This window comes from Chiroxiphia lanceolata, chromosome 4 (genome assembly GCF_009829145.1).
Source record: "Chiroxiphia lanceolata isolate bChiLan1 chromosome 4, bChiLan1.pri, whole genome shotgun sequence".
Taxonomy (NCBI): domain Eukaryota; kingdom Metazoa; phylum Chordata; class Aves; order Passeriformes; family Pipridae; genus Chiroxiphia; species Chiroxiphia lanceolata.
Window position 1 is genome coordinate 25,347,703 of NC_045640.1, and position 26,664 is coordinate 25,374,366.

The 26,664-nt window shown below is 38.7% G+C and overlaps 2 protein-coding genes and 1 long non-coding RNA gene across 4 annotated transcripts in view; 2 read left to right on the forward strand and 1 right to left on the reverse strand.

The window, feature by feature from the left end:
- Positions 1-1,342: 1,342 nt before the first annotated feature.
- LOC116786065 lies at positions 1,343-25,922 on the reverse strand. 2 transcript variants are annotated; one of them, XR_004356810.1, is made up of 4 exons: positions 25,849-25,922; positions 22,108-22,162; positions 16,704-16,873; positions 1,343-2,293 (listed from the first exon to the last, which is right to left on the reverse strand). It is a non-coding gene; the product is annotated as an uncharacterized LOC116786065 (long non-coding RNA). The 2 variants fall into 2 exon arrangements; XR_004356809.1 differs by having other exon boundaries at positions 16,704-21,659.
- On the forward strand, positions 6,072-20,164 carry TMEM33 (transmembrane protein 33). The gene is made up of 8 exons (XM_032686343.1): positions 6,072-6,132; positions 6,217-6,281; positions 7,612-7,706; positions 8,136-8,323; positions 9,287-9,354; positions 10,151-10,284; positions 12,172-12,255; positions 13,600-20,164. Exons 2-8 carry the CDS (start codon positions 6,225-6,227, stop codon positions 13,727-13,729), a joined length of 756 nt encoding a protein of 251 aa, XP_032542234.1. The 5' UTR covers positions 6,072-6,132; positions 6,217-6,224; the 3' UTR covers positions 13,730-20,164.
- Positions 25,267-26,664, forward strand: part of SLC30A9 (solute carrier family 30 member 9) — a 36,691-nt gene continuing 35,293 nt past the window's right edge. The window contains exon 1 of the mRNA XM_032686342.1: positions 25,267-25,400. Coding sequence (XP_032542233.1) covers positions 25,304-25,400 — 97 coding nt within the window. The 5' untranslated portion in view covers positions 25,267-25,303. The remainder of the gene's footprint in view (positions 25,401-26,664) is intronic.

The following is a 26,664-nucleotide window of genomic DNA, read 5'->3' on the forward strand; positions in this document are numbered from 1 at the left end:
TAAAGAAAAAAGGTAAGATAGGTCATTTCTGCAAAAGTCACAGCACGGAAGGCTGAATTCAATAAAAAGTTATAAGCCTCAAATAATACTCTTCCATTGCCAGTCACTGTGGTCAATATATAAATCGGAAGCATTATGACTGAGTGAAAAACTTATCCTTGACTTATCAGTAGACTATCTGACTAATTGGTATCCTTGAGGATTTTTATATCCCAGTAAGAACATTTTCTGGGATATGGACAGCTTGATTTCATTCAATTTCATGCCACTTCAGCACATGATTAAATCAGATTTAAATGGATGGACTTTACCTATGATGGTTTGGAAGGACAAATCTAATTAACTTGATTGTGTTTCCATGTATTCTTTATCTTTTCTAAGTTTTAAGCTCTTATTGATTATCAGAGGCCACAAAAAACAGTTGGATAAAATATGCATATACTTTTTTTTTTTGCAATGTTTATAAATCTAAATTAATCTAGTTATATAGAAAAAAAAAGAATAAGAGAGATTAATTTTGTGAACTTGAACCCTTGGAGCACTTGCCTGCTGTCTGAAATTGGATATACTGTGAAGGAATAAACACCAATGAATAAAACTATTCCCACTCCAAAATAAGCAATAAAATGTCTGTGGAACATGTCAGTGGACATCTCAGTCCACTGTGCTTAAAAAGTTAATATCAAACGTCAGATGTTAAAAATACTTCCACATACTCCTCTCCTGTAATCACCCATCCAGTTTTCTGTGACTGAATTTCTGAATGGGATCTCACAAAAAACGCAGAAAGTTACTGATTTCAGAGTTCTGTACTGCAAATCGCTTTTGAAAATTCAGCATCTGGATGATATAGTAAAAGATCAAGAACAATTTATACAATATAATAAATAAGATCACTCGAACCTACCCTAGTTAGGAAGACATACTGGATTGTGCAAAACTGTTCAAAATGAAAAGCTTTTCTCTGAAGCCTCTCTAATTTTAATAAGGTCTTCTATAAAACATTTACTGCCTAGGTACCTTTATAATGATTGTAAGAGTGCAGATGATACTGACAGACATGGACAAAGGCTTAAGATGCCTGTGGATGAAACCAGAGGGAGCTCTGGGGGTCCAGAGAACAAAAAATGTGCAGCCCTCGTGTTTGTTGTAACCGTGCAAGAAAAGTTTTGTATGTGATTGAGGTGGGATTCCTGACATACTGAATGGTACACTTATGTTGACAGAAGTCTTTGCCTTGTGTCACCTTCAGATAAAAGCAGAAAATTTCTTGGTAGTTCATTTTATTCAGCTTAAACAGCTTGCAACCCTAATTACTTATCTGCAAACTTCTGATTGCACTGAATGAGTGGCAGAAATATAATAATAGTATCTGTGCTAAAAACGACTGGACCACAGATTATAGTGTTATTAGTTTTTAGCTATTAGTGCAGAACCATGTCGAGTGTTAGTCATCCATCTTTGTGGCTTTTTTGCTCAGATCATACAACAGATATTATTTTAAAAAGCAAATATTTCTTTTCATGTTTCTATGCAAACATAGAGCTAACATTCCCTGCATCATAACAGAACTTCTCCTTTGGAAAGTTTTGTTCCTTGTCCTCTTTTTATTTCCTCAGTATAGCCTGTGATTAGTATGAGATAAGGACGCCATTTACCAACAACTCAGTAAAGAGTTCAGCATTGATCAATACACTTTCAGATACTTCTCTGAGCTTGCAAGGGGGTGCTTATCAATCTTTCCTGCTGTGTCACTTATAATCAAACACTACAGATAGTCACAAGTTTACATCCATAATTTACCATGTTCCTCCATTTGTTGATATGGTCTCTTGCTCAAGATTTCTAAAATCTTCCTAAGCTTCATTTAATTAATTTACTAAAATAATACTTGCCCATCTTTCTTTCCATTCCTAAATTTGCAATTTTTTCATGTCCTTAATGAGTTGGACATTGCAAATAAAATACACTGGCAAGACCGATTCAATCACATGCCAATCCTTGTGTCATACCCCCAATTTTACAAAAGATATATATAAATTTATCATATTTCTTTGTACAGTCTTAAGCTTACACTTGCAGCTTATGTTTCATTTATCTTAGTAACACAGGAATATAACAAAATGTTGAGAGTTATGAAAATGCTGACACAGAAAGCAACTGGAAGGAATCTTGCACATCTATTCTGCACATCTTCCAAAAGGTTTTGGCTTCTCTCTTTCACTGCTTTGGCACATGCTTGGTGATTAAAAGGGTATTGCTTCCAGGAAGGGTGAGTAAATGGAAACTCCAGCTGCAAGGGACAAGAAAGAAGAACATATTTGATATTGCTACAGACCATTGAGCAAAAATCACAAAGCAATCTGGTAGAGAGAGACAGAAGACTTCTGTTTCTTTTTCTGAAAAATGTAACAGGCATTTACCCAATGTCCTTTATTTTTTCTTGAGATTCGGACAGCCAGCTTGAGATAACCACAAACAAGAACCAAATTGTTCATCACAACTTTGCATAAAACCTTATTTTAGCTTTGCACTTTGTGCTATACACTACTGATATACAAATAATGGAGCTAGTTTGGCTGTGAGGAACTGCAATCCTATCGACCTTGGAGGAATGTTCTCTCTTTTATTTGAAATAAATGAAAACATGTATACAGATGTTAGCAACAGTATCTTCTTTCAAATCAAGAGGGACAAAATACATAAAACATTATCTGAGCCTCAATGCCCATTGCTTATAAGGTGATAAACACCACCTAAACAATGCTACATCAGCTTCTGTTAAGATGGTTAAGAATTGAGGCCACTGGAGACCACAAAAGACAGCATACTTCTGATGGTGATGCTACTAAAAAGACAATAAAAAGTAATGCAAAATACTGATTCTATAAAATATTTATTATGGCTGAATGCATTGAATAAGAATTATTGTTTATAAAATATTTCCATAATGTCTGTAATGAGGGTCTCAGTAATTAATTTGAAACACCAGAAGAGTCTTCTTTGGATATTCAAACTAGCTTCAAATGACATATAAAGTTTTGCATATGATTTCATCTGAAAACACATAGTGACTAAGAAAAAAATTGGTGATGGGGACTGTGGAGTTGTATATTCCATTTCTAGCCCAGTTATGGTATTGCTCATGTGCCTACAAGCAAATTACTAACCTTTTTGACCTAAAGTCTTCATTGAACATCTAAGTAATGGTGATGTTGTGAGCATTAGTAACCTTGCACTGCCCCTGGAGAGTCTCAGCCTCTCAGTCTCAGCCCTGATAAATAAATGCAAAGCACTGCATAATTTCTTCCATATAATTCTAAAATATACTAATTATTTTGCAGGTGTTTTATTTTTTTTTCCTCTGCAACATCAAGTTGGTTAGTGGAAGTAGGTGTATACCTCTGGGCATAAAAGGTCAAAATATGTTGCTTTGCATCCATAATTTTTTAAATTAAAAGCAAGCTGACCCCAGGTATCATTATTGTAAATACTTCTCTGATAGACTTATAAATTTACTGGAGGAAAACAGAGGTGTGTTAGTTACAATTTCAGCTATGTCCATGCTGATTGTGCTGCACTGCCACAGAGGAGAAATGGGACTATATTGCTAATGAGGGAGATAAGTCCTCAGCAACTACAGGAATACTCTTCTAAATACCTGAACTATCAATCACCAGTGAAAGAAAACTGGTGCCTTGATTATATGGAAGAACTTATAGAACTATGGAAGCACTACGGAACCCTTACAACTGTTGGAAACAAAATCATTAACAACAAACAGATCAATTTCTGCTCCTCCTCTCTGCTCAGTCAGCAACATCATAGCAGAGGAGAACTGGGAAATGGAGAAGCCAATAGCTGAGTCTTGATTTCTTAAGATATAATTTAATGTCTTCTCTCAAGTTAAGTAAACAGTAGCACGGTTCGAGTTGCTCAACAGGAGAGACTATATCAAATGAAAAACAACAACAAACGTAGAACAAAAGTGAAGGAGAAAGTCAGGAAAAGAAACATCCACGTGAAGAACAGGGGGACTGGTTGCAAAGGTCAAAGAGGGATATTGCTTATCAAGTATTCCAAAATAGGACACTCCTCAAGCCATTAACTTTTGGGAATAAACAATGGTTTAGCATTCTATTTAAATGAAATTAAGGCAAATTTGTGAAAGACTTTTTTTGGTGTTATGACAAATAGACAGCAAAACAGATTCTAGAAATTAATGCTTTGCATGCATGTGCATTAAGCACTTCCTAAATTATAAATGCCAAGAAATAAATAAGCATTCCTGCAAAAGACATGGATTTGTCATCCTAGCTCCATTTAAGAAATACAAATAATCTTGAAGACTGACTAGGCTTTCTCCCCCTTGTGATATTTCAATTAAACATCTGGTGGTCTTCAGTGTATATTTCCACATTTCATTTGCGTCTAAATAAGTCTCCTGGATGCATTAATATTTCATTTTGCAATAAAATAAACCAGTATTGGTTTAACTTAAATTTATATTCAAAGGCTATATTCAAAGCCTTTGTTTTGGTTTAGTATAAATGTTTGTCAGTTTTTTTATTACACGCCTGAGAATGCCCAGCAGATACACTGAGAGTCCTAATTCTCTAGTGCTGTTTACTAGTCTCCTCCACCTGTAGAAAAAAAATCCCCAAACAGCAGGTAGTTCCTACGTCTACTTCTCAGTCACTTTAGTGAGAGGTGAATAGTTGGGAAAGAAGTGGAAAATCAGGTTCTGCATCTTCAATTTAAAAAGTGTTAATTAGCCTAAAGTCTTAGATTACTTGTAATTGTTGTGGTATTAGAATCCCTATCAGCTGACTTTTCTTTTGCTCCTTTCCTGTCAACATAACTTCATTACACATTATTCCTGAGTGTTTTCAAATCAATCTTCAAGTTTAATCATCATGAGCCAGAAATGAGGCTGATTGCAGATGTTGATTCCAAGATCCTCGGTCCCAAGAACATGACTTTCTTGCCGCTGAAGAGCAATTGAAAGCATCTGGGAAAGATTAGAGAAACTGGAGCAGACAGTTTGCCATCCCAGAACCCATGCTGCCAGAAGGGGGAACCTGCTGCACATCCTTGAGAGAAAGTTAGAAGTACAAACTGCATGAGGCTATAGGAGCTAAAACTCAAAGTGTTCATCTTGAGGCCTGCACTTTGATTACTTTGATACCACTTCAGACGAGTTACAGACTTCCAGCTGAGAACAGGAACATGTTCACACAGCTATCCCGCATAAATCATTAAAAAAAAAAATCAATATTAAAGACAAGGGTTAGATTAATGAAGGGAGGATAAACCCTTTCCAAGACCTTGCAAATTACATATGCTACAAGCTGCTGAGTGAGCAGAAGGCTTCTTCTGCTTTATGCTTTCCAGCTTGGTCGTCCTGTCAATGTTGCGGATATACCTGTACTTGATTGAAGCGCCTTAGCTTTACGGTTTAGCGATTACCGACCAAACATTTCGGAAACTTGTTACAAAACTGTTGCATTTTAATGCAATACCACTGACAGTACGAATCTTTAGGCACACGTGGCTTTAAAGAGGCTTCACGTCCCTTCCCCCGCCCCCCTCCCCCCATTCTACATTATAGAGAACCAAGGACACTAAAACACACGGACACAGCCTTGATGGTTTTGCGTGACATCACCGAACTACCGCAGCATCGGGGAACTGCGGAGAGCCGTGCCTGGGTCCTGTGATCTTACGATTCCCGTTTACACTGCTGATGCACAGCACAGCTCTGGAAAGCCAAGCTGGCCCTCCGTGAGCAAACGCTCCCCAACCTGGGGCCGAAGCGAGCATTAACATTGTTGCTGTCACCACGCAAAAGTGCCCCTGTTACAAACCCTACAGACCGAGCTGAGCACCAGCTGTCGGGGCTGCTGTGGACAGAGCGGGAAAGGGCCAGTGTCCTCCCCAGCGGGCTCGCCCTGGCAGCCGCAGTCCCAGAACCGCCGGGAACCCGCCGGGACGCCCTCGTGCTGCCGCCGGGAGCATCCCATCCGCCGCCTACATTGCCCGGCAGCCCCGCAGCCCACGGGAAGTGTCGTCCTGCCGCATCCGGGGGCAGGATCCGGCGGAGCGTGTGCCGTGCCCGGTGTGGCGCTTGCGGTGGGTCGCGGCCGGGCCGGGAGCGGGGGTCGGGAGGCGGCGGTCACCCGTGTCCCTCAAACTGAGGCGCTTCTCTCCCCGCAGGTGCGGCCATGGCGGACTCCACGCAGAACGGGCCCATGCCAGGCGGGGCCGGCGGCGGGGCCGTGGTAAGGAGCTCCCGGGCCTCAGGGTCCTGGGCCGGCCGCGGTGCTTCTCCAGCGGCCGGGGGGGTTGGGTCCTGCTGGAATCGCAGCGTGGCATTGCCCGCCCGGGTGCGGGCAGGGGGAAGCAGCTCTCGCTTCCCGATTGAAAGCGTACTGTTGGTGCGCCGCCGCTCCTGAAAATGTCTCAATCGAAAGTAATTCGGTGTGGCAGCGTCTGTGTTTCACAGAATCATAGAATATGCTGAATTGGAAGGGACCCATCAGGATCATCGAGTGCAGCTCCTGGCCCTACACAGGACATCCCAATAGTCACACCATGTGCCTGAGAGCATTGTCCAAATGCTTCTACTGCTCTGTCAGGCTTCCGTGCTGTGACCAATTCTCTAGGGAGCCTGTTCCAGTGCCCAACCACCCTCTGGGTGAAAAAGCTTTCTGTGATATCTAACCTAAACCTCCTGACACAGCTTCATGCCATTTCTGTAGTTATATTGTGCAGGTAAGACACTAGATCATGATATGAAGATGCTTGCAGGTTAGTTAGTTTCTGGTCATTTCCATAGAGACGCACTAGGAATATAGAGGAAAAGAGGAATCTCTAAAAGGTGGTTCAAATTTGGAAAAAAACCTTGAACTCTCAGATGCAAAGAAGCAGATGTTTTGACTCTGAGGCACATAATAGCCAAAAGCATGCTGTGTTTTGTTAGAGCCTTTCTGGTACCATGGATATATCAAGACTGAGAAGGGCTGTGGTTAGGAAGAGCTCAACAACAGGAGAAGTGCAAGATTCCTGTAAAAGCTTTTGCTTTTTCGAGGCCAAGAATATGTAGGCCAAAACGATGCCACTTTCCTTGTAATAATAAGCATGTAGTTATGCTAACTTTACCTGACCCTTTATTTTTTTCCCCTTGCTAAGAATTATGGAGATTCAGCCCGAGGTGTGTGCAGTGTATTCCAAAAGGGACCTTGAAGGAGTAGATGCAAAAATCAGGTCTGGAGACCTTGTGTGGTAACAGTTGTGGAGCTGGCTGTTTAATGAGGTCAATTTGGATAGAAAAACTACTTTCCCAGAAGTTCTTACCGCTGTATTTGGTTGTAGTGTACAAAGGAGCTTCTTGGTTCTGAGGAAGCAGAGCTGTTTTTGATCTGGCAAGTAGCATCATATGAGTCAAGTATCACAGAACAAAAAGCAGCTTTCTACTTCAAGCTATAATTTGCTTATATTCAAGGTTGGAAGAAGATTTGCAATTTAATATAGCAGGGAAGAATGCTCATTTTATGCAAATTTTAACATACCAACTTATGTTGGGGTTGGGTTTTTTTTTTTTCAATGTAGCAATTTCTGATGGCTAACAAGTTGGATACAGCGATGTGGATTTCCCGCTTGTTCACAGTTTACTGCTCAGCTTTATTTGTCCTGCCTCTTCTAGGGTATGTACTATAATATTGTAAAATAGCACTAAAAATTTATGAACCAGAGTCCCTTTGCATAGAATTATTTTTCACATAAGGGTCAATTGCTGTTATTCAGGTTACTTGGATGCTTTTTGTCAGAACAGCGTACAAATTTTAAATTGGTTTAAAACACTTTCAGAAGTGTTTGGAAAATGTGTTGAGCAACTGTAAAGTAGCAGTAAATGCACGATTTTGTGTGTAGTTATGCAGTAATATACTGAGTTGTTTTACTTTAGGCACCTGCAGTAAGTCAGTGTTACCAGTTTTTGAGTTGTGTTTTGTAAATAGTGCTTCTGTACGATAATAGAAAAATACTCAGGTATTGTGCAGCTGTGATGCAATTCTCAAGGGTGGAAGAGTTCTGAGCTTGGTTCATATGGTAACGTCTCCTCTGATGATTTGCAGGTTGCATGAAGCAGCAAGCTTTTATCAGCGTGCCTTGCTGGCAAATGCTCTTACTAGTGCCCTCCGACTGCATCAAAGGCTACCGCACTTTCAGCTTAGCAGGGCATTTCTGGCCCAGGCTTTGCTGGAGGACAGCTGCCACTACCTGTTGTACTCCCTTATCTTTGTGAATTCCTACCCTGTTACAAGTATCCTTTACTTGTGTCATCCTGGTAAAGTTTTTAAATATATTTAAAACTTGGTTCTTTTCATCACCTGTGCCATGTTTTGAAAAACTAGTTTGAACTAATTTCTTTGCTATTCATACAACATGCTCTATGTAAAATACGAGAGGCTTATGTTGATCGATCCATATTCAGTTTAATCAGCTCTATAATTAGTGCACTACAGACTCTGGCTACTTAGATTTTCTTTTACTGAGACTTAAGTTCAGCAGATTTTATGACCAGCCTCAAGCGATACTTGGAAAAGTTGGTAATTTTCATTTATTGCCAGTACAGGGTTTATATATGACTTCTCACTGTAGCAGGACATATGTCATGTAGAGAGACAATTATTCAGTGGTAGCTTTCTCAAATAAGTTATTAAACGGATAAAGTCTGCAAAAAATACTTTCCCTGTGGCTTGTCAAAGGTGACATGTCAGAACTGACTTCTCTTTATGCCACGCTATGTATGCTTCACATCTGACTCTTAAAAATCTCCCTGGCAGAGGAATGTCTATGTTCTTGCTCTGTGAAATGTGAATGGCTGGCAACTGCATGTTCTTTGGTAAAGAAATTAATTTTGTAGCATCTTTTAATAAAAAAATGTTATGACTACATGTACTTAATAGATTTTAAGTAGTAACCTCATGTGTGTCTGCCGTGCAGAAAGAATGCATTTCAGGAGAAATGCACTAGTGTGTAATGGTGTATGTTATACTTTTGCATACTTGCAGACACCTATATTTTGAAGTTAATAAAAATGTATAGCAAAGAGGTGTAAGAAGCAAAGGGAAGAGCTATAAATATAGATATTAGACTTATACATATCTTCATCCAGTATAGGTCATTCCAGCCAACCTCTTGCAAAGAGCCACCATGCTATGATTCGTGTAGTATAACATCATGGAGAAATGAAACGTATAATTTTCCTTATTGCTTATTTCAGTGAGTATTTTTCCAGTTCTGCTGTTCTCATTGCTTCATGCTGCCACATACACAAAGAAGGTTCTTGATGTAAGTATGATATGATGTATGTTACGATTAATACTGTTGGTATTCTTGGGGTTTATAAACGGGTTTAAGTTGTAGCTATGGTTTGGTTTCTTTTGGCCGTGGTAGAGGAATTAGAGTGAATTTGTAGTGTGGAATGTCAGCACAGAGAATCTGAGAAGACTTTTTTGAGTTGGCTGCGTTTTGTGATTTGTTTTTGGGTTTTTTCCCCTTCTGTAATGACTCAATGATATGTTGGAGTTGACACTGATTATTTTTCTTCAGATGCTTTCCTTTGAAGGAAACAAAAGCTGTGTAACAGTTAAGTTGAAACATAAGACATGTCTTTTTCAAACTAAACCATAGCCTGTGAATTTTGTTGTTCTACTTCAGTAGTAAGGTAACAAACTACAGAGTGAGACTAGCAAGCAAAATACTTGCCAGTTGGACTTGCTGCTAAATGCACTGCCTTGTGCAACTTAATGTAACTGCAGTCTTTGGTGTTCCTAACTGGGCTATCTTGCTACCATGGGCACTTCCACCCCGTGGACAGAATAAGGCTTGTGGCTCTTTCTGTGCAGTTGAACCTAAAATGGGTGCATGAGGGGATTGCAACACCTGATATTTTTAATTGAACTCTTTGTAAATTATGGAGTTCTGAGCCTACGGTTTTCTTTGGGATATTAATCTCAATTCTGGTAAAGTCTTAAAATGCTGAAATGAGTTGTAAATGACAATTGTTTGTATTTTGATTTCTCTGTGCTGGTGAAGATAGGTGTAACTCATATTTTTTCTGTAAATCATTTTTTCTTCTTTAAAGGCACGAAGTTCAAATAGTTTACCTTTTCTGAGAAATCTCTTAGAGAAACTGAATGCTAATCAACAGAATATTCTAAAATTCATTGCTTGCAATGAAATTTTCCTCATGCCAGCTACAGTTTTTATGCTCTTCAGGTAAGAATTACAATAAATATTTAAATAATTAGAAACTTGCTACACAAGATTACTTTTTGCAAGTGAGTTCTCTGGATCATAGTGCTCCACTTGTATTGTTCTGGCTGACCAGGGCTTGAACTTCAAGTAAAATTTATTTGATTCTTAGGCTTCTTAAGTTGGTGCATCATGACATCAAAAAGCATTCACTATGACATAACTGGGCACAAAAAACCCCTCCTCTTTCATAGCGTGGGTGACATTGTTGAGTCGCATTGAAATTTTCTGGGATCACAACTTGCATTCACCTGCATTTCTATCAGTACATTGTTCAGTAAGCTTAATTTTGGTTAGTTTAATAGAATATTAAGATCTTCAGCTTCACTGAAATTAAGCTCTTGTTTTTGACAATTAGATTCCAGAAATTTAAGTGGCATGAAGTTTCCATATGCAAAAAGTGTGCAAGCAGTAGTAGGTTGTGTTCTCTCCTGTGTTACTTCTGAGCAGTGATCCTTGTGGGTTTTTTTTTTTCCATTTGGTTATGCCTGCTTTGCATCCTGTTGAATTAATTTTAGGGATCTTGAGCGTATGCATGTTGAAATCCTACTGAAGTTGTATAGGTATAATGACCTGCCAGTCACTGAAGTTTGGGTCATTGCTTTTTAATATTTGCAGGGAGAATATACCCTTTGTTCTGTATAAGTTGTAGCATAGTAAGAGCATTTGTCTTGAGTGGTCTCAACGGTCAGCAGAAGAGAGGCTTTATCTTCTTGGAAGTTGACAGAATGCATAATTTGTCTTTATCCCTTGATATGTCAGCTGAGTGCTTCAGTACTTCAGGTCTCAAGGATTCCATTTCATTTAAGGCCGCTTACCAACTGTATCCACTCTGTATCCAGTATTGAAACCTCCAAGTGGTTTGAACTTCTCTTTGGGATAACTTCCTTTTTTTTTTCTTTTTTCTCTCTGTGGAAAATGTAGTATGTGAAATGTTGCTAATTGATATGTCATCTAGTAGGTACTGAAGCTTAAAAAAGATCGTGCCAAATTTAAAATCATATAATGTTTAAATGCAGCTACTGTGAGATTTTGTTCTTTAAATTGTTTTAGCATATTAAATTGCTTGTAAGTAGTGTACAGGTTCAAGATTTCCTTGTTCTTTCCTCCTGTAGCTCACTTTCCCTTTCGCTTTATATTTTTTTCTCCTGGGTAAAGATGTTGTTCATACTTGAAGGAGTTCTTGCTGGAACTGTGATGTTCAACTTCAAATAGATCTTTTAAATGCTGTGTTTTTCAAAGTAGCTTCCATCACTAAAACTTAGGGCATTTCTGTGCTTTGCTGTGTATGGTTTGTATGCTACACTTTCACTACGTTATAGCACCGTCATGTGTAACAGCAACTTTGTAAAATATCAAAACCTAATTTCAATGTAACTGAAATAACTGGATATCAGCTTTGCATGTCTGAATACATCTATAATTGTCTCCAATGTGTTCTGACAAGTTTTGCAAAAGATACTGCACTACTTATCTCAGCCAGTTTCCCTGCTTGACCAACAAGCTTTTTCTTGATACTGAGCATCTCTCACCATCATTTCTGTGATTCTTTGCACACCACCAGAAATGGCGCATATAAAAAAACTTCATAAATATAAAATTAATACAAAACCAGCACTTCTTTAAGTGCTTGATTGAGCAGTTTTATTCTGTAATGTAAGTTTTGCATTTAAAAGTGTATGGTTATGTACTTTTTCTTGTCAAATCTAGATTTTCTGAACCAGTGTGACCCAAATCTAGCTCTTTTTTGAACCCAAGTGGTTTGCTTGCTTTTGTTAGGAAAAATCCTGATTTTGGTGTTTGGGGGTTTTTTTTGTCACTGCTAAGCTCTACTGAACTATTCTCTTTCAGTGGACAAGGGAGCCTGCTCCAGCCATTCATTTACTATAGGTTTCTTACGTTACGCTACTCTTCTCGGCGAAATCCGTACTGTCGGTAAGTACTAAATTGATTTTGGCAGTTAGTGTTTAACTGCGTAGTGCTCAGGCATTCCGAAACTTTTTGTTCTAAAATGAATGCATAACTCATAGTACTAAATCTGCAGATGGTAATTTTAGAATGCAAAATACACCTGGATGCTGGTTCAGGGTTATATTTATTTCATGTAACTGATCAGAAATGTACCACTGTTCTTGAATGGGAGCTTTGAGAACACGCTTGTGTAATTAAAACTACACTTTGGGAGAAGAAAGTCTTTCTTATCAGAAAGATATCCTTATTTTTAGATTTTCAGGTATATCTGAGGCTAAGTCTGTATATGAATAGGCACTTAAGAACTTGTGTAATATTGACAGAAAAAAAAATCTGTAGATAATCTTAAACATGCTCATTACCTCCTTTAGTTAAATTCACAAATCAGGTTAATTATATTTGAAATAGAATTTATTGATTTTGAAAGTTGGTCAAGCCAATATTGCTTTAGACTTTGAAACCATAAATATTTCTATGAGGATTTTCTCAGGTCAGTGCTTTCTTAGTTTTGTAAGACAAGCATTGCAAAACGTAAGATTTTTGTTAACATACCTTCCAGTCTAATCATTACTCAATTAGAAAATGGTTTGCTAAAGTGCCAAGGAAGTGGCTTTGGCTGCTATGATATGTGAAGACAAGTCTGAGAATCATAACCTTAATCTCCTCCTGTTCCCTACCATTTTGTAAGAAATTAATTGTTCCATCCTGGTACATATATTTATTTTTTTTTTAACAACAACAACAAAATCTATGAAATTGCTTTAGTATCTAAAAATAATCTAAGCTCTGCAATAGTAAAACTGACTTTCAATAGAACTAGTTTATCCAAAATGTTCTGCTGGCATTTTTGTAGTTTTAAGGGAAACTGGTGATCTGGGTTTTATTTCTTATGTCTGTCTTCTAATAGTTGCTTCTAGAGTGCACTGTTATTGCATATTGGCAAGAAATAGCACACATACACAGTTGCCTCCCAACTCCTTACAGTATTTGTGATAAAGCATTATTCTTTCCTCCTCTTTTTTTTCAATAGTGTCTTTTTGTTTTGGCTTTAAGGTGGAATTTTTCTGCTGTCTTTAGTTCAGCAGCTTCCAGCCAGGGATGGATATAAAGTTAATTAAAATGTTAATGTTTAAAAGCCAAGAATTCTGAAGCTCTTGCAAGATACTGCAATACTGAGTTGGTCCAAAGAACTTGTTAGCTAGAGTGTGTGATGTTAAGGAACGAAGTGAATGAAAAAGACAGATCTAGATAACACTTCTGATAAATGCTGTAGCATTTTAAAACTCTCTTTAAATCTGATTTTTTCAGGACTCTCTTCACTGAGCTCAGGATTGTTGTTGAACACTTAATAATGAAGCCCTCGTGCCCTGTTTTTGTAAGAAGACTATGCCTCAGCAGCATTTCCTTTATAAGCAGATTGGCACCAACTGTTGCATAGCCAAATTTCAGGCACTCGTGTTTTGTGAACATTATGAGCAGCTGGCACTTCTGCTGATGATTAGAAATTTCTGATTTTACACTGATCTCACTCCAGGCTGTATAAAAATATATATATGCTTTTCTTGGAGATAATATGAAATTTAGCATATCAAAACCAAATAATGTAAACTTAAAGTTACTGTACTGTATTGTTAATTGATGAAAAAAATTAGCTGCATCCCTTCTAAAACATACCCAATCATACAGGGTTTTGTTTTGTTTGGTTTTTTTTTTTGGAATCAAGGATTGTTTGAGATTGATTAAAACTATAAGAGGTCTATGATCCCTTGGTTTATGTTAGTTGGAACTATAGCTACTGTAGGATATCTCCAGTGGATAGCAGTTGGTACACATACCTATGCAGTACACTTTGGACAGTATTCTTCTGCTTACTACATGTATCTGTAGAACTATTTTGTCCAATTTACTATACTCAGTGTAGAGATATGGCCCACTTTGAAGTTAACACAAGGGATTAAAATCTATCAAGCTGACACAGATAACACCTTTTCTGAAGGAGAGGTTATTTTTATTATATTACTTAAAAAGAACTCTTCCAAGTTCCTACCTTGTGACGTAGTCTTACATTACGGTTGGAAGAAATATCAAGACTCTGATCACAGAAAACTCTGCAGTTTTCCTGTCATAACAAGATGTTTTACCAAGCCAGACTGCTGACCTGTAGGCTTTTCAGCCAAAGATGTAACTTTTAACCATGTCTCAAATGAACTAATCAATGTAAATGAAGTAACTTTTGCAGAGTCATTGCAGATTTGTTTATATGTCCACAAAAATTTGAGACTGCAGTGATTCAAGTATGTTAGCTTTTTAGAAAATTAATCTGTAGCTAGATCTCTATAAATTGTTATTCCAGTTTCTGAGAGTCTCATTGTGATCGGAAATTTGCATAAAGGATTGAACCTGTTTAGGCAGCTTCTGAAACAAATGGGTGTAGGATTTCTTGGCATAAATCCATCTGATGACTGACCTGAAGCCATGTCATGACTACAGAAGTGAATATTAATTTGAGTGAATATTAAATTGAGTGCTGATTATGTATTCACCCAACAGCTAAAAGGTAGGTCGTGGAAAAATAATGTCATCTGTTTGAACAAAACTTCTTTCCATAAATTCAAGGCAAAATATTTGCCTAATCTTCTGTAGTTAATGTTAGTCTTCTAATTGCATAAAATTAAAGGGCCTTTTGTAAACTTCTATAGCACTGAACTTAACTATTCTTCCATGGTCAGAGAAATCTTATGTGAAACTTTTCCAAAACCAGTCTTGAAGTAGAGTATTTTCCTGTAACTATTGAGTTATCTTGTTTGTGATGTGGATATCATTCAGATTTTTCAGTTGTATTAGTTTGTTAGATCAGAGCCATGTATTTATAAACTTATTTCATTTTTTTGCTCAACCTCTTGGTATTGATGATCCAGTTGCTAATTGAATATGATATTCTTTGACTACTTGTCTTGCTCTCTGAACATGATTAGCTGTTTATAGAACACTTGCACACTGCAGAAGCAACTGCATGCAGTAATGCTCTACAGCTGCTAAAGACTTGCAATGAGTTTCATTATATGTATATCCTGTAATCCTGAGGATTTTATAAAAACTAAAATTTCTACTGCAATAAAATGAGTGTTAAATGTAACTTGCTAGGCTCTTCAAGCTTATTTTCTCTCTAACAGAACATACTGATGCTTGAACCTGGAAGTTGAGCAGAATGCTTTCCTGTGTGTATGTATGCATGTTCCTATATTCCCACTGCTGCTTTTGAATTGGGATATAATGTCTTGTGCATTTCTAAATTATCTTATAGGGAATTTTTGCCTTCTAAAATGCAAAAATGTATGACCCTTTCCTTCAAAATCTAACCCTAAAATAAGCACTGCAACAATGGTATCTAATCAGAGCAAAAAATCTAGATCTACTTATTACTGTTTCAGTTCCTCCGCACAGTCCTAGACCCTGTTTCATGTTACATGATGTGTTTTTTGAGTAGAGACCTCAGACTCTCTTCAGCTGTTTGGACCAATGTGATTTAAAGATTTTAATTCAGTCATCTAAGTTGGTCCCCCATGCTGGGAGTGGAAGGCAAATAAATCTGTAGTTAATGCAAGCAGAATAACATGTTACTTCTGAGCAAATTTTTGTGGTCGGACTGCAGTTACAGGTGCAGTCTACTGTTCCTTAATTATATGATGTTATTAAATTAGAGATGAGTCTAAACTGGATCTGATATATTGCAACTGTAACTGAAGGATGCTAAGTCTTGAGATCCAACTCTAGGAATGGATGAGAAAGATTAAAAGGAGTAAGTGAATGACAGTGAGCGAGTTGAGAGTTGGAAGACAGTGCCATGAAGTAGAACTTAAATGTGGATACTGAATTTCTTGTCAACTCTTTCCATTAACTCTTAAAAATGGACTTCTTAAAGAGGAGGAAGATGTTTCATAAATGGGATTTGATTTGATATGATTTGGCTAGTATATTTGTGGTTTTGCAAGGATTTGCTTGACAAATGAGCAACTTGTGGCCTGGGAAAACTTATCTTCTCTGACGTGCCAGGAAAACATGGAACAACGTTATAAGAATAATGTTCAAACCAAATAAATAGGGCAACTGACCTGTACTCTGCATCAGCTTTGATTTTTACTGCAGCCTTTTGGCTGCCTCAGTGATAACCCTGCATTTCCTCAATACTGGCAAAAACATTCTGTCCTCGTGCCTGCTTACTCGCCATGGTTTGTGATTATTTCTACACTAATGATTAAATTAGATATGAATTGCTGGTTGTATCCTAGCTGTGATACAGAGACTGTGACAGAAGTCTATGATCGCAGAGAAATTTTGCAACTGACCATAAAATGCCTGTCAACCCCAAATGTGAAGCAGAAGAGTTTTTATTTTACTGAAAGGTTACCTACTTAGTGTTAGGTAACTGTTTCCACTGGTATAAATCACACTGGTCATTGCTTTTTGTCATCTCAGCTTTCATAAGATAAGTGCTGTTGCATAGATTCTGTGAGTAGAGCCACCCCTTGCTCTGCACAAACAAGTAGAAGTGACGCTCCAGCATAACAGTTTCTGTTGTCACCTGTAGGTAAATAAAGTATCAAGAGCCAATGGAGACTTTTGGAATAGCTAATGCCAGCTGGGATTTCTTACACACCAAGTAACTCACCAATACATCCATCCTTTCCTTTATCGCCTTTTATTTAATTGTATACTTTTATTGTAATTTCTGTGCTGTCAGTTTTATATTTTGCTCCCTTCTTTGATGGATGCTTAAGGTGAGCAATATCTGTTAATATTTGAAGTTGCATGTTTTAGGGATTTAAAAAAAAAATCCATTACAATCGTGAGCCACTATTTCTTCCAACAGTTTTTGAGCTGCTAACTATATATGTTATAGTACTGTCCAAACAAATAACGTGTCTGGTTATTTTGTACAATCTGTGTTGGACTGTTTCTTTGTTAGGCACCTGTAGTGTAACATTTGCTGTACAGATCCCATGTTTATTAAGGAAGTGTAGTTCTTGTCCATTTTACAGACAGGAATGGAGACATGGAAGAAAAGAGCACTTTCCTGAGGGGGTGTAAGAGCTCTGGCAGAGCAGGAAATAGGACAAAGAGAGTTGGACAAGTGCCCAGAGGAAACTGATTTGTTTCTATACCACACATGACTTGTTGGTCCTGCTCCCAAAATTATACCAATTATGCTGGCTTAAATACTTAAAAAAGTACTATACCTTACAGTGCTCAGATTAAGGGCAGAAAAGACATTGAACTAGACAGCATGCCCTGTTAAAGCAGTATCAAAACCTGATTTCCACATGCAAGAGCTAGGTATGGTCCCTTGCATCATCATCTCTGCACTGATGAAAAATAATACAACAGAACAAGATGGCAAGCACTTAATGTGCTAGATGGTAGTAGGGTATGCTAATCTTATAATTGTCTATAATTTTTAATTGCTGCAGTGCATCTATTATGGTTAAACTATATATACTGAAATTGGCTAGTGTATCATTGTGTTGTAACTTCTATTGTGCTGTAATTTTCTTAAAGTCACAGGAGCAGTCAGGCTTCGCTGTTTTAAATCGCCTTTTAAGGACAGAATCTTAAGCAATCCTTTATTTCAAAGATGCATTATCAGTATGGATAATGTAATAGAATTTAATCTTAAATGTGGATTCAAAAATCTTTCTCATAAAATGTCAGCATTACTTACTAACTTCTCTGCAGAAGCTAGCTCTGTGATAATAGCAGATGTTGTGCAGGTAAGGGAGTTTCATTGCTTAGTTCTGTGCCATCCAGATGGTATAAACTTTTAAAATTAATTGAAAAATTCATCTTTTACTTGTATTCAAGGACTGAGGCACAAAATGCTAATGTAAGGGCTCAGAGGGGAAATATAGTTCTCCTGCATATTTGAAAAAATGTGAAGCCCTTTCAAGAAAATCTAATAAACATAATAATCGCAGGCTGCTGACACTAAGGAAAAAGCACCTCATTCGCTCTTTCTTTTATGCAGTGATTTACTGGTCCCTACTGATTTTCAAATTGGATCACTGCAGTAAATTATCCATACCAGTACCTGTGAAAGAAAGCACTGGGATCCATATTTGTTCAGTGCTGTGCTTAAATCAGCAAGAATGATAAATTTGATGATATGAAATTGGAAATATCAAGGGCTTTTCTCAGTGAATGAGCAAGTATCTCCATTTGTAATTTATTGTGACCCTTTTTCACTGTATGTGCTTTGTATGTCAAATATTTATTTTGAAACAAATTAAATTGTTTTCTGTATTGATACGGCTATGGTTTTGTTCTTGAAATCAGATTGTATATTTTTTTCTGGATTTTAAGTATTATCAGTGTTGTGTTGCAAAACAGCACTTGTTTAAGTTCAAATCTGTGAGTGACTTTTTACTGACCAACAGCTTTTTCTATTAAATGTTGTAGGTGCATGTTGGGTGTTGGGTTTGATTTTTTGTGTGTGTGTGTATGTTTAGAATAGGGTAGGATGCAGTGAGCTATTGAGGCATCTCATTTGCTTTTTCTAGAGAAGCAGGAAGATTAATGTGTATGTCAAAACCAAAACAAAGCTGATCCCTGTCTTTAAGTCATTGGAACTATTCTGCTTTACACCTGGCATAGTTAACCCCAAGTTCTGTGGGAAAAAATCTACCTATGTGCCCTGTTCACTGCCATATTTTCAGTGCAGGTGTTAAAAAAGAAAGTTGTACACCTGTGTTTTGGCAGGAGTCTTGTCCTTTTAATTTTAAAATAGGTTATTTTGTGTCTGATTACATCCAACTACCTAAGTAAGTGCCACTGCTGAACTGAAAATGAGTTGTGCTTTTTTACTTGGAATTTATATCAGTATAATAATAATTTGTTTTGCAACTTGTATGCAAAATTGTGATCTGGTGTGGTTAATAATGTGACCCTATGTTACCATCGTCTTATGGGCTAGGCTTAGCTCATTTGTGATGGCACACTTATTAGTGGACTTCTGTTCAACCCCGGTGCCAACGAGCTGGGCTTTATTCTACCACAGCTGGCTACCTCCATACAGCTGTGGTTTTGTAAAAACAGTAGTGTGAATTGTATTTTAAGGAGCCATGAAAGACTTTGCTCTTCATTTAAGATAATTTGAGTTCATGTCTATAACAGTTTCCATGTGTCTGATCATGATATCTTGCTTTAAGGTGAGTGAAGTTCTATAACAGTTCAGACTCCTGCCTTGGGTGAGGAAACTGGTTTCCTTGAACAAATGCTGATCATGGTATTTTCATTTGCTGTATGTGTTCCTATGAATATTCACTCATGACCTTTGCTAATGTGAAGAGGAAGAGTATGTTAGATGAAGACAGTTAGTTGAGATATTGCCCAGGAAAATTAATTTCTGAAAATCAGAAATTAAAAAAGGTGCAGGGCTAGATTATCTGCAAGGGCTAAAGCAAAGTCAGCTATAGTTTTCACACAAGTAGGAATGCAACAGAAAGAGAAGGAAGAAGAATGGGGATAAAAATAATGAGAACATAGAAAAGTTCATCTCTGTGATAAAAAGAGGTCTGGAAATCCTATTGGGTATTCTGTTGCTTTCACAAACCCCAGTTCACCATTCATGGTTTCATGCAATCAGAATCCTCTGGATTGTACTTAAGTTTTCAAGCTGTAAATTATTTTGAATTTATTCTCTATTAAAATACTGCTGGAATAGCATGTTCAGATGCTGCTACATTGTACACAAACTGACAGGGTAATCTTGGTTTCCTTAAAATGGAAAATAGCTGCAGTGGAATTATGTGTTCTTCTCTATTATGTTTGAAGCTCCTATAGTGGAAAAGTAAAGAAATAAATGCTCTGGTCTATATTATTACTGGGCTTCTTGGCTTTTTTTTTTTTTCATTTCTCTTTCCATGTTGCTTTGCTATGTTTTTTTCTTGGCAATCTGGTGGAAGATTTCATATGTGAAACTGCATGGGGTTTTGTCCTACTCTGTGTTTGCATAGAACATGATATTTGTAATGTAGTATTTTAACATTTTTTGATTTACTTTTTTTTCAATCTAGAAAATCTGAACAGTGTTTTGAGATGACAGATGTTTCCTATTACAATCCCTTTCAACATACTTTCTGCTGTAGCAACTTCAGTTAGGTTCTGACTAAACTGTGAATCCTTTCAGTGATAAAGTTTAAATCAAAGCCATTAATGACAGCTTTTTTGTAATAGCAGATGGAAATCTAGGATTGACTTTCTGAATTTTCATGTCCACTAGAATTTTCAGTTGTGTAACTCTATAATACAGAGAAATATTGAAATCTTAGAAAATTACAGTTATAGCATCAAGCATTAGTTCAGTGTGCATGTGTTTGAGCATCCAGTGGTTCTATTTCTAATTATCTCAAATTTTTTAACATCACTGTGGGGCAGAGGTAAGATGTTTAGTTGCATCAATGTGTACGTATGCTTACAGCAGTGGATAAATGAGTAAATAAAACATAATATTATGAGGGTTTTTTTCCTATTTGGATATACACTTTGCACTTTATGATGAAAAAGCCTCTTCCTGCCCTCTGTCAGCCTTTTCTCTTTGCAGTGTTACACATTTATAATGGAAATAGTTTTGAAAGAAGATTCTTGCACTGCACAGGTCTTTCTAATATCCTGCCTTTATGCACTTTAAAAGTACTGATCGAGCTTATTTAACATTCTTGTAATTCTTATTTTTTCTTATAAGCAAAAGAATCAAGCTGCTTTTAAGCTGGTCCTTTCTTTGGTCATGTAAGGGATTATAGGACGGGTGGAGTAGCAGGAGACTGGACCTGATGATGCAAGAAGCTTCTTCCAGTCCTGCATTCTTATGCATGTCTGCATATTACTGTAGAGAATAAGAGTAGGTTTTTTTGGTATATTATGTTCCTAGTATTGTTTTTAAGAATTTTAAACTAGCTTTCTGCTTTAGGATGAAGGTAAGCACTGCTAACCTTAAGAATACTTTTTCCTTACTCAACGGGGGGAAATTTTATTTTATATGATTTGGCCATTTGAAATGAAATTGAACTCTTTCTTCTTGTGCTAATTTTATTCCAAACCACTGACCTCTAGTGGGTGGTTTGCAACTACGAAGCTAAACGTTTTAGTAATGTAATGTGCTCCTCATGAGTCTATGGCTACAGGAGAGTCATTTTCCATTTCATTTTTCCAGCAGAATAATGCTTCTTCATGATTTATTTTCCTTTGGCACTCAGTAGCTGCTGCTGCTGCTGCTGGGTTGAGTACTGCTGCACCCAGTTCAAGAAACTGCATGTGACTGCTGGTTTTCAGGTAAATGAACTGCATGTGAATAACTGCAAACACTTATCCATGTGCTGGAAATAAAAATATTTAGTTTTAGTTTATGTAGACCTTTGATCCAGTGACCATGAAATAACTTTACAGACCTACAAGACTCAGAGTGGTGTTATTCAAACTTCTGTAGATTCACCATTCTATGCTTTGGAAGAATTGTTCCCCTCATGCACCTGCCTGCCACAAAATAGTCTCTAATTTTTCTGTGAATTTAAATATTTTACCTGAAAAACTTAAGGGCTGTTTGGGATCACTGGACACTTTATGTATTCATACTTTTTTTTGAACTATCTGTATGTAGCTACTTGGTGTTAACTATATATGTGTAGTATCATAAAAAGTACAAAAATAAAGTCTTTTCCTTTTCCCTTCTCCATTTTTTGTCCCTTGCTATGCTGTATGAGAGATACACAAGGCAGGATACGATGGGAATCCTGAAGAGTAATTTAAACGATATTAAGTCATTACCATCAGCTCTTGCTGTGGATCTGGGGACATTTCAAGTCTCCTCCACTGTATGAACCTGAAATATTTAATGAATTTCAGATTAAAATATAATTCAAATTGGCTTTATATTACTTCATTTTTCATATAAGGAACACTAAAATTCTTCACTGCTTATTAGCCTTCACATATCACAGATTTCTTGCTAGGCAGTAATATTGGAGAATTTCATCATGATGGACTGCTTCTCATCAGCTCGAGAAATTCAGCCAGTTACTTAGTTATTTTAAATAAACAGGAACTAGGAAAAAAGTTTCCAAAGGTCTATATTTCAATCCAGTCACCTCTCTTTCTTGATCTGCAAGCAGTTATATGTAAACTTTTCAAGTGTCTCCATAAAACAGGTTCTAAATCTTAAAAGGTTGTTACCACAGTCCTTGTTGTTCCTGAAGACCTGGTAAGGCAACTTAAACTTATAATTTTTTACAGGCAAGGTAATATGCTGTATACAAGAAGTTTCTAGAGTTTTTGCAAAAGGAGGCTTGAGGAAATGACTGATATGGTAGCCAGCCTCCTTCCTCGTATGAGCAATTTACACAGATCTTCACGCAATTGGTATATGAGCAACCTCTGTCCCCTAGACAGAGGTTCAGATGGCACAAAAGCCCATGTACAAGCATGGCATATAGACATAGTACTTTTTTATCAGTTCAGCATTTAGCAACTTGAATGGGAATGAGATTTTGCATTTTTTTTTAACTGGCTTGATTTTATGAAATAGGAGCTTAAAATAGCCACTGAATAACCATTATTCAAAATTAAACCTTAGGATGCAATTGCAACTATATTGAATGAAAACAGGATCTCACCAGTTTGCTTGGGCTGTACATAGTAGTCCTTGCCACAGGCAAAAAGTTGTTAAATGTAGTTTGGATGTGCCAAAATACCCTATCATTTAGAGAGTTTCTTTATTCATTGCTAGTGATTGATAACTAATGGTTAAGATGCTCATAATTAAGGTTGATATTTTTTTCTTAGGAGGCTGCAGCTGCATGCCACGAGTCTTGATAATTCATTATCAATTGCTTTATGTACTTGGCTATCCCATGCAGAACAGTCTGTTATTGATGCTCTTTTGCTTGTTTCTTGTCTCCATCAGTTTTCAGTGTTTGTCAATATAAAGGGTCACACAGAACAGTTGATCGTGTAAATCCCAATTGACCACCACAGTGTTAGTGTCTATTAATCTATATGGGGCATTTCAGTTTTATTATTTTTCTTCCTGTTTCATATTCACCCCAACAAAATCAGGCAAGGCAAATTCAGTTATTCTGATGGATAAAAGAATATGAAATAGTAGTTCCATTTGGTTTTAGAGAGGAAATGATAAACCTAAAGTTAGCATCTCTTCTAGAGTAGAGCAGGGACAGGAATTGCAAATGTTTCAAGAATTTTTATCTTCTTTAAAACATCTTTATGTGGGGAAAAAAATAGTGAACTCTCACCCTCACGTTTCTTTTTTTTTTTTTTGCAGTTAGGCTCTTGCCAAAATAACAAGAGGCCAGCAAAACATATATCAACTGCATGTTAGACTCCAACTAAAAGAGGTGAATTGACCTCATCTGTGCTACTTTACAACTTGCAGTCTATTTAGTATTTAACTCCATTGCTGTACATCTGGTACTTAATGATACAGCATCTGTTGCAATACTCCTGATTCATTTGGTATGGCTGCAATTGGACTACTGGGAAGATGGGTGTTAATTATTTCATGCAAGTATTTTACTTCGATCTGCCTCCACTGGGCTTCTAGGAAAACTTGCACTGGCAATGTTACTCAGTAGCCGGGTGGTAAAGATGTGCCAGCAAACCTTGTTCAAAATTTAATTGGGTGTGTTAACAGCGGGCGCCATTATAACTCTCCTCAGTGAGAGGAAGCTTTGTGGATTATCAGGTACATTAATTATGCAAATTCCCCGCCAAGCTAACTTCTGGTGAGCTCCCACATTCCTCTCAGGGTGCAAATGAAGACAAGGAAGCCTGAAACATTTTCTCAGCATCATGTAAACTAGTATTGAAGCTATTCTGAAAAAAACTTGTATAAAAAAGTGTGTAATTTGATGCCAGCTGGACTGATTCCAGGCACGGTCCTGAGCCAGGCTGTAGGTGAGCAGAGCAGGAGGAGGTGTCACAGCTGTAGCCCTTACAACCTTGAGTGCAGGATCAGCCACAGGGCACTCTCCCTGGAGAAAGACATAGTTTTTAATCAGATCTTGTTTTATCAGCACTGATCCAGGAAGTGCGTTTTAATGGAGGGCTTAGGCTAGGATTTCATTTTCACATAGAAATCATGCAAACAAGTTTAGCATATGTGGTTTAATGTTATCTATGTTCAGAGAGGGGCAATGAAGCTGGTGAAGGGTGTGGAGCACAAGTCTTATGAAGAGCAGCTGAGGGAGCTGGGGTTGTTGGGAGAAGAGGAGGCTCAGGGGTGACCTTATCACTCTCTACAACTACCTGAAAGGAGGTTGTAGCCAGGTGGGGGTCGCTCTCTTCTCCCAGGTAACAAGTCACAGGACGAGAGGACATAGTCTTAAGCTGTGCCAGAGGAGGCTTATGTTGGACATTAGGAAGAATTTCTTCACAGAAAGGATGATTAGACATTGGAATGAGCTCCCCAGGGAGGTGGTGGGAGATGTTTAAGGAAAGACTAGACATAGCACTTTAGTGCCATGGTCTTGTTGAATCAACTAATTGATTCTGTGATCCTATAAAACCCCACTGTCTTACGTGTTTTTAGCTGTGCTAACAGACTTAGAACGTAATGTATGTTACGCATACCCGTACGCGTTATCCCTCTACCAGCAGCAGTAAATGAGTAGTTCCTGAGCAGGAGCTTCTCCCGAGGAGGGGGGGGGGCGCGGTCGAGGCCGAGATCCCACAGCCCGCCCGGCGGAGCCCACTCTCCCCAGGGTCAGGCGCGGCCGCGGCGCAGGCGCGGGGGGCGGGGCGGGTGAGTCAGCGGCGGCCGCGGGGGGTCCCGCCCGCCCGGGCCCCGCAGTTCCCCCGCACATCCGGGTCCGCGGCGCCGCCCACCGCCGGCCTCCGGCCTCCGGCTGCCACCGCCGCCCGGGGCCAGCGGGGCTCCGCCGCCGCCGCGCCGGCCTTGTCCCATGCGCATCGCCGCCCGCCCGCCGGCCGCTGCCGAGCGGCCGCCGCCATGATGCCAGCCCTGGCCGCCCAGCGGCGGGGCTGCCGCGGCCTCTACCGCCTGTACCTGCGGTGCCAGGCGGCGCCGCGGCCCCGCGCCTGCCACGGTGAGTCCCACGGCGAGCCCCCGGCCCGCTGCACCGCCCCGGCCGGGGCTCGCAGGGAGCTGTGATGGAGCTGCGCTCTCGCCTGGGGCACAGCGAGTGCTGGCATTCCTCCCGAGGCAGCGGCGCTGCTCCCGGTTGCGGGCACCGGCGGGCCGGGAGCGCTGGCTGCGTTCTGCGAATCGGCTTTAAAAAGAGGGAAAAACGTCCAAATTTTTGGACAACAGGAAGCAAAATGCCTAAGTTTTTGTTGCGAGCGCAGGGCCGGGCGTCCTCGGCCGGGCCGTGGCAGCCCCGTCTGACGCAAGGCGGGCGCGTCATGCCCGTGTTGGGGCCGAAGTTTGCAGGAATTACATAAAATGAAGCCCAGCCTGACAGGGTTTGTGTTGGTATGAGGAGCGAGACCTGGCTTTTCCTTTAGACTACAGATCTCATGACATTTGAATCTCACCAGTTTTGTCCCTCTTCTTGTAGCCACTGACCGCTGAATTGCAGCAAATACCCGTTAACGGTTTCGTGCGTGTGTGGAGGAGTAAGAAAAACGTCCTCTAAACGTGCTGATGAAGTTTACCCTTTTCAACTGCTGCAGTAACACCAAAGCTTAGGAAACAACACTGCTCATCTTGTGCCATATATTTATTGTAGTGCTTTATAAATTCGTAGCCAGTAAGCTGATTCATTGAGCTGTGTTGAGTATGCAGGGCTTTTGTCCCATTTGAGTCAACTGTTAGTCAGTAAGAGCTTATCTGCCCTTTTTGGTGAAATTGTTCCTTCAGTAAGGGTCAGGTCAGTGCATGTACACGTGCAGGTGCCTTGGTACTGCAGAAGGCTAAAAAAAAAGGAAAGCTTTTGAGATTTTTACAGAATAAACACTTCTATAAAATATTACCTTTTTTTGTGAGCAGTGTGTTATTCATATATGAGTGGTCATGCTTTGCATGACTTGATTTACCAGCACTGCTTGATTATTTAAAAAAAATTATTTATTCTTTTGCTGAGTGCTTTCCAAAGCAGCCAGTTTCCCTGCTGCATTTCTTGTTGGGGGAGCTATATGCCCTCTCTACCGCGGTGTTTGTGTTCCCTAAAAGAAACTGGTTGCTGATACAGGTTGGTCTGTACTGCATGCAACTCTACTTTTGGCTAATCTTTTGAAATAGAAGATTACCTACCTAGGGTGGTTTCTCAATGGGCTTTTAGAAAGTGTTTTATACAATATCGTGTACTTTTCTACATAATTTCCGTAGCAAGTGGGTAATGCACGTAGTTC

Excerpts from the sequence above, each read along its gene's own strand:
- TMEM33 (XM_032686343.1), top strand. The coding sequence starts at position 6,225 with ATGGCGGACTCCACGCAGAACGGGCCCATGCCAGGCGGGGCCGGCGGC. Across the intron at positions 6,282-7,611 it reads GGGCCGGCGGCGGGGCCGTG|CAATTTCTGATGGCTAACAA; the intron begins GTAAGGAGCTCC and ends TTTTCAATGTAG. Across the intron at positions 9,355-10,150 it reads ACACAAAGAAGGTTCTTGAT|GCACGAAGTTCAAATAGTTT; the intron begins GTAAGTATGATA and ends TCTTCTTTAAAG.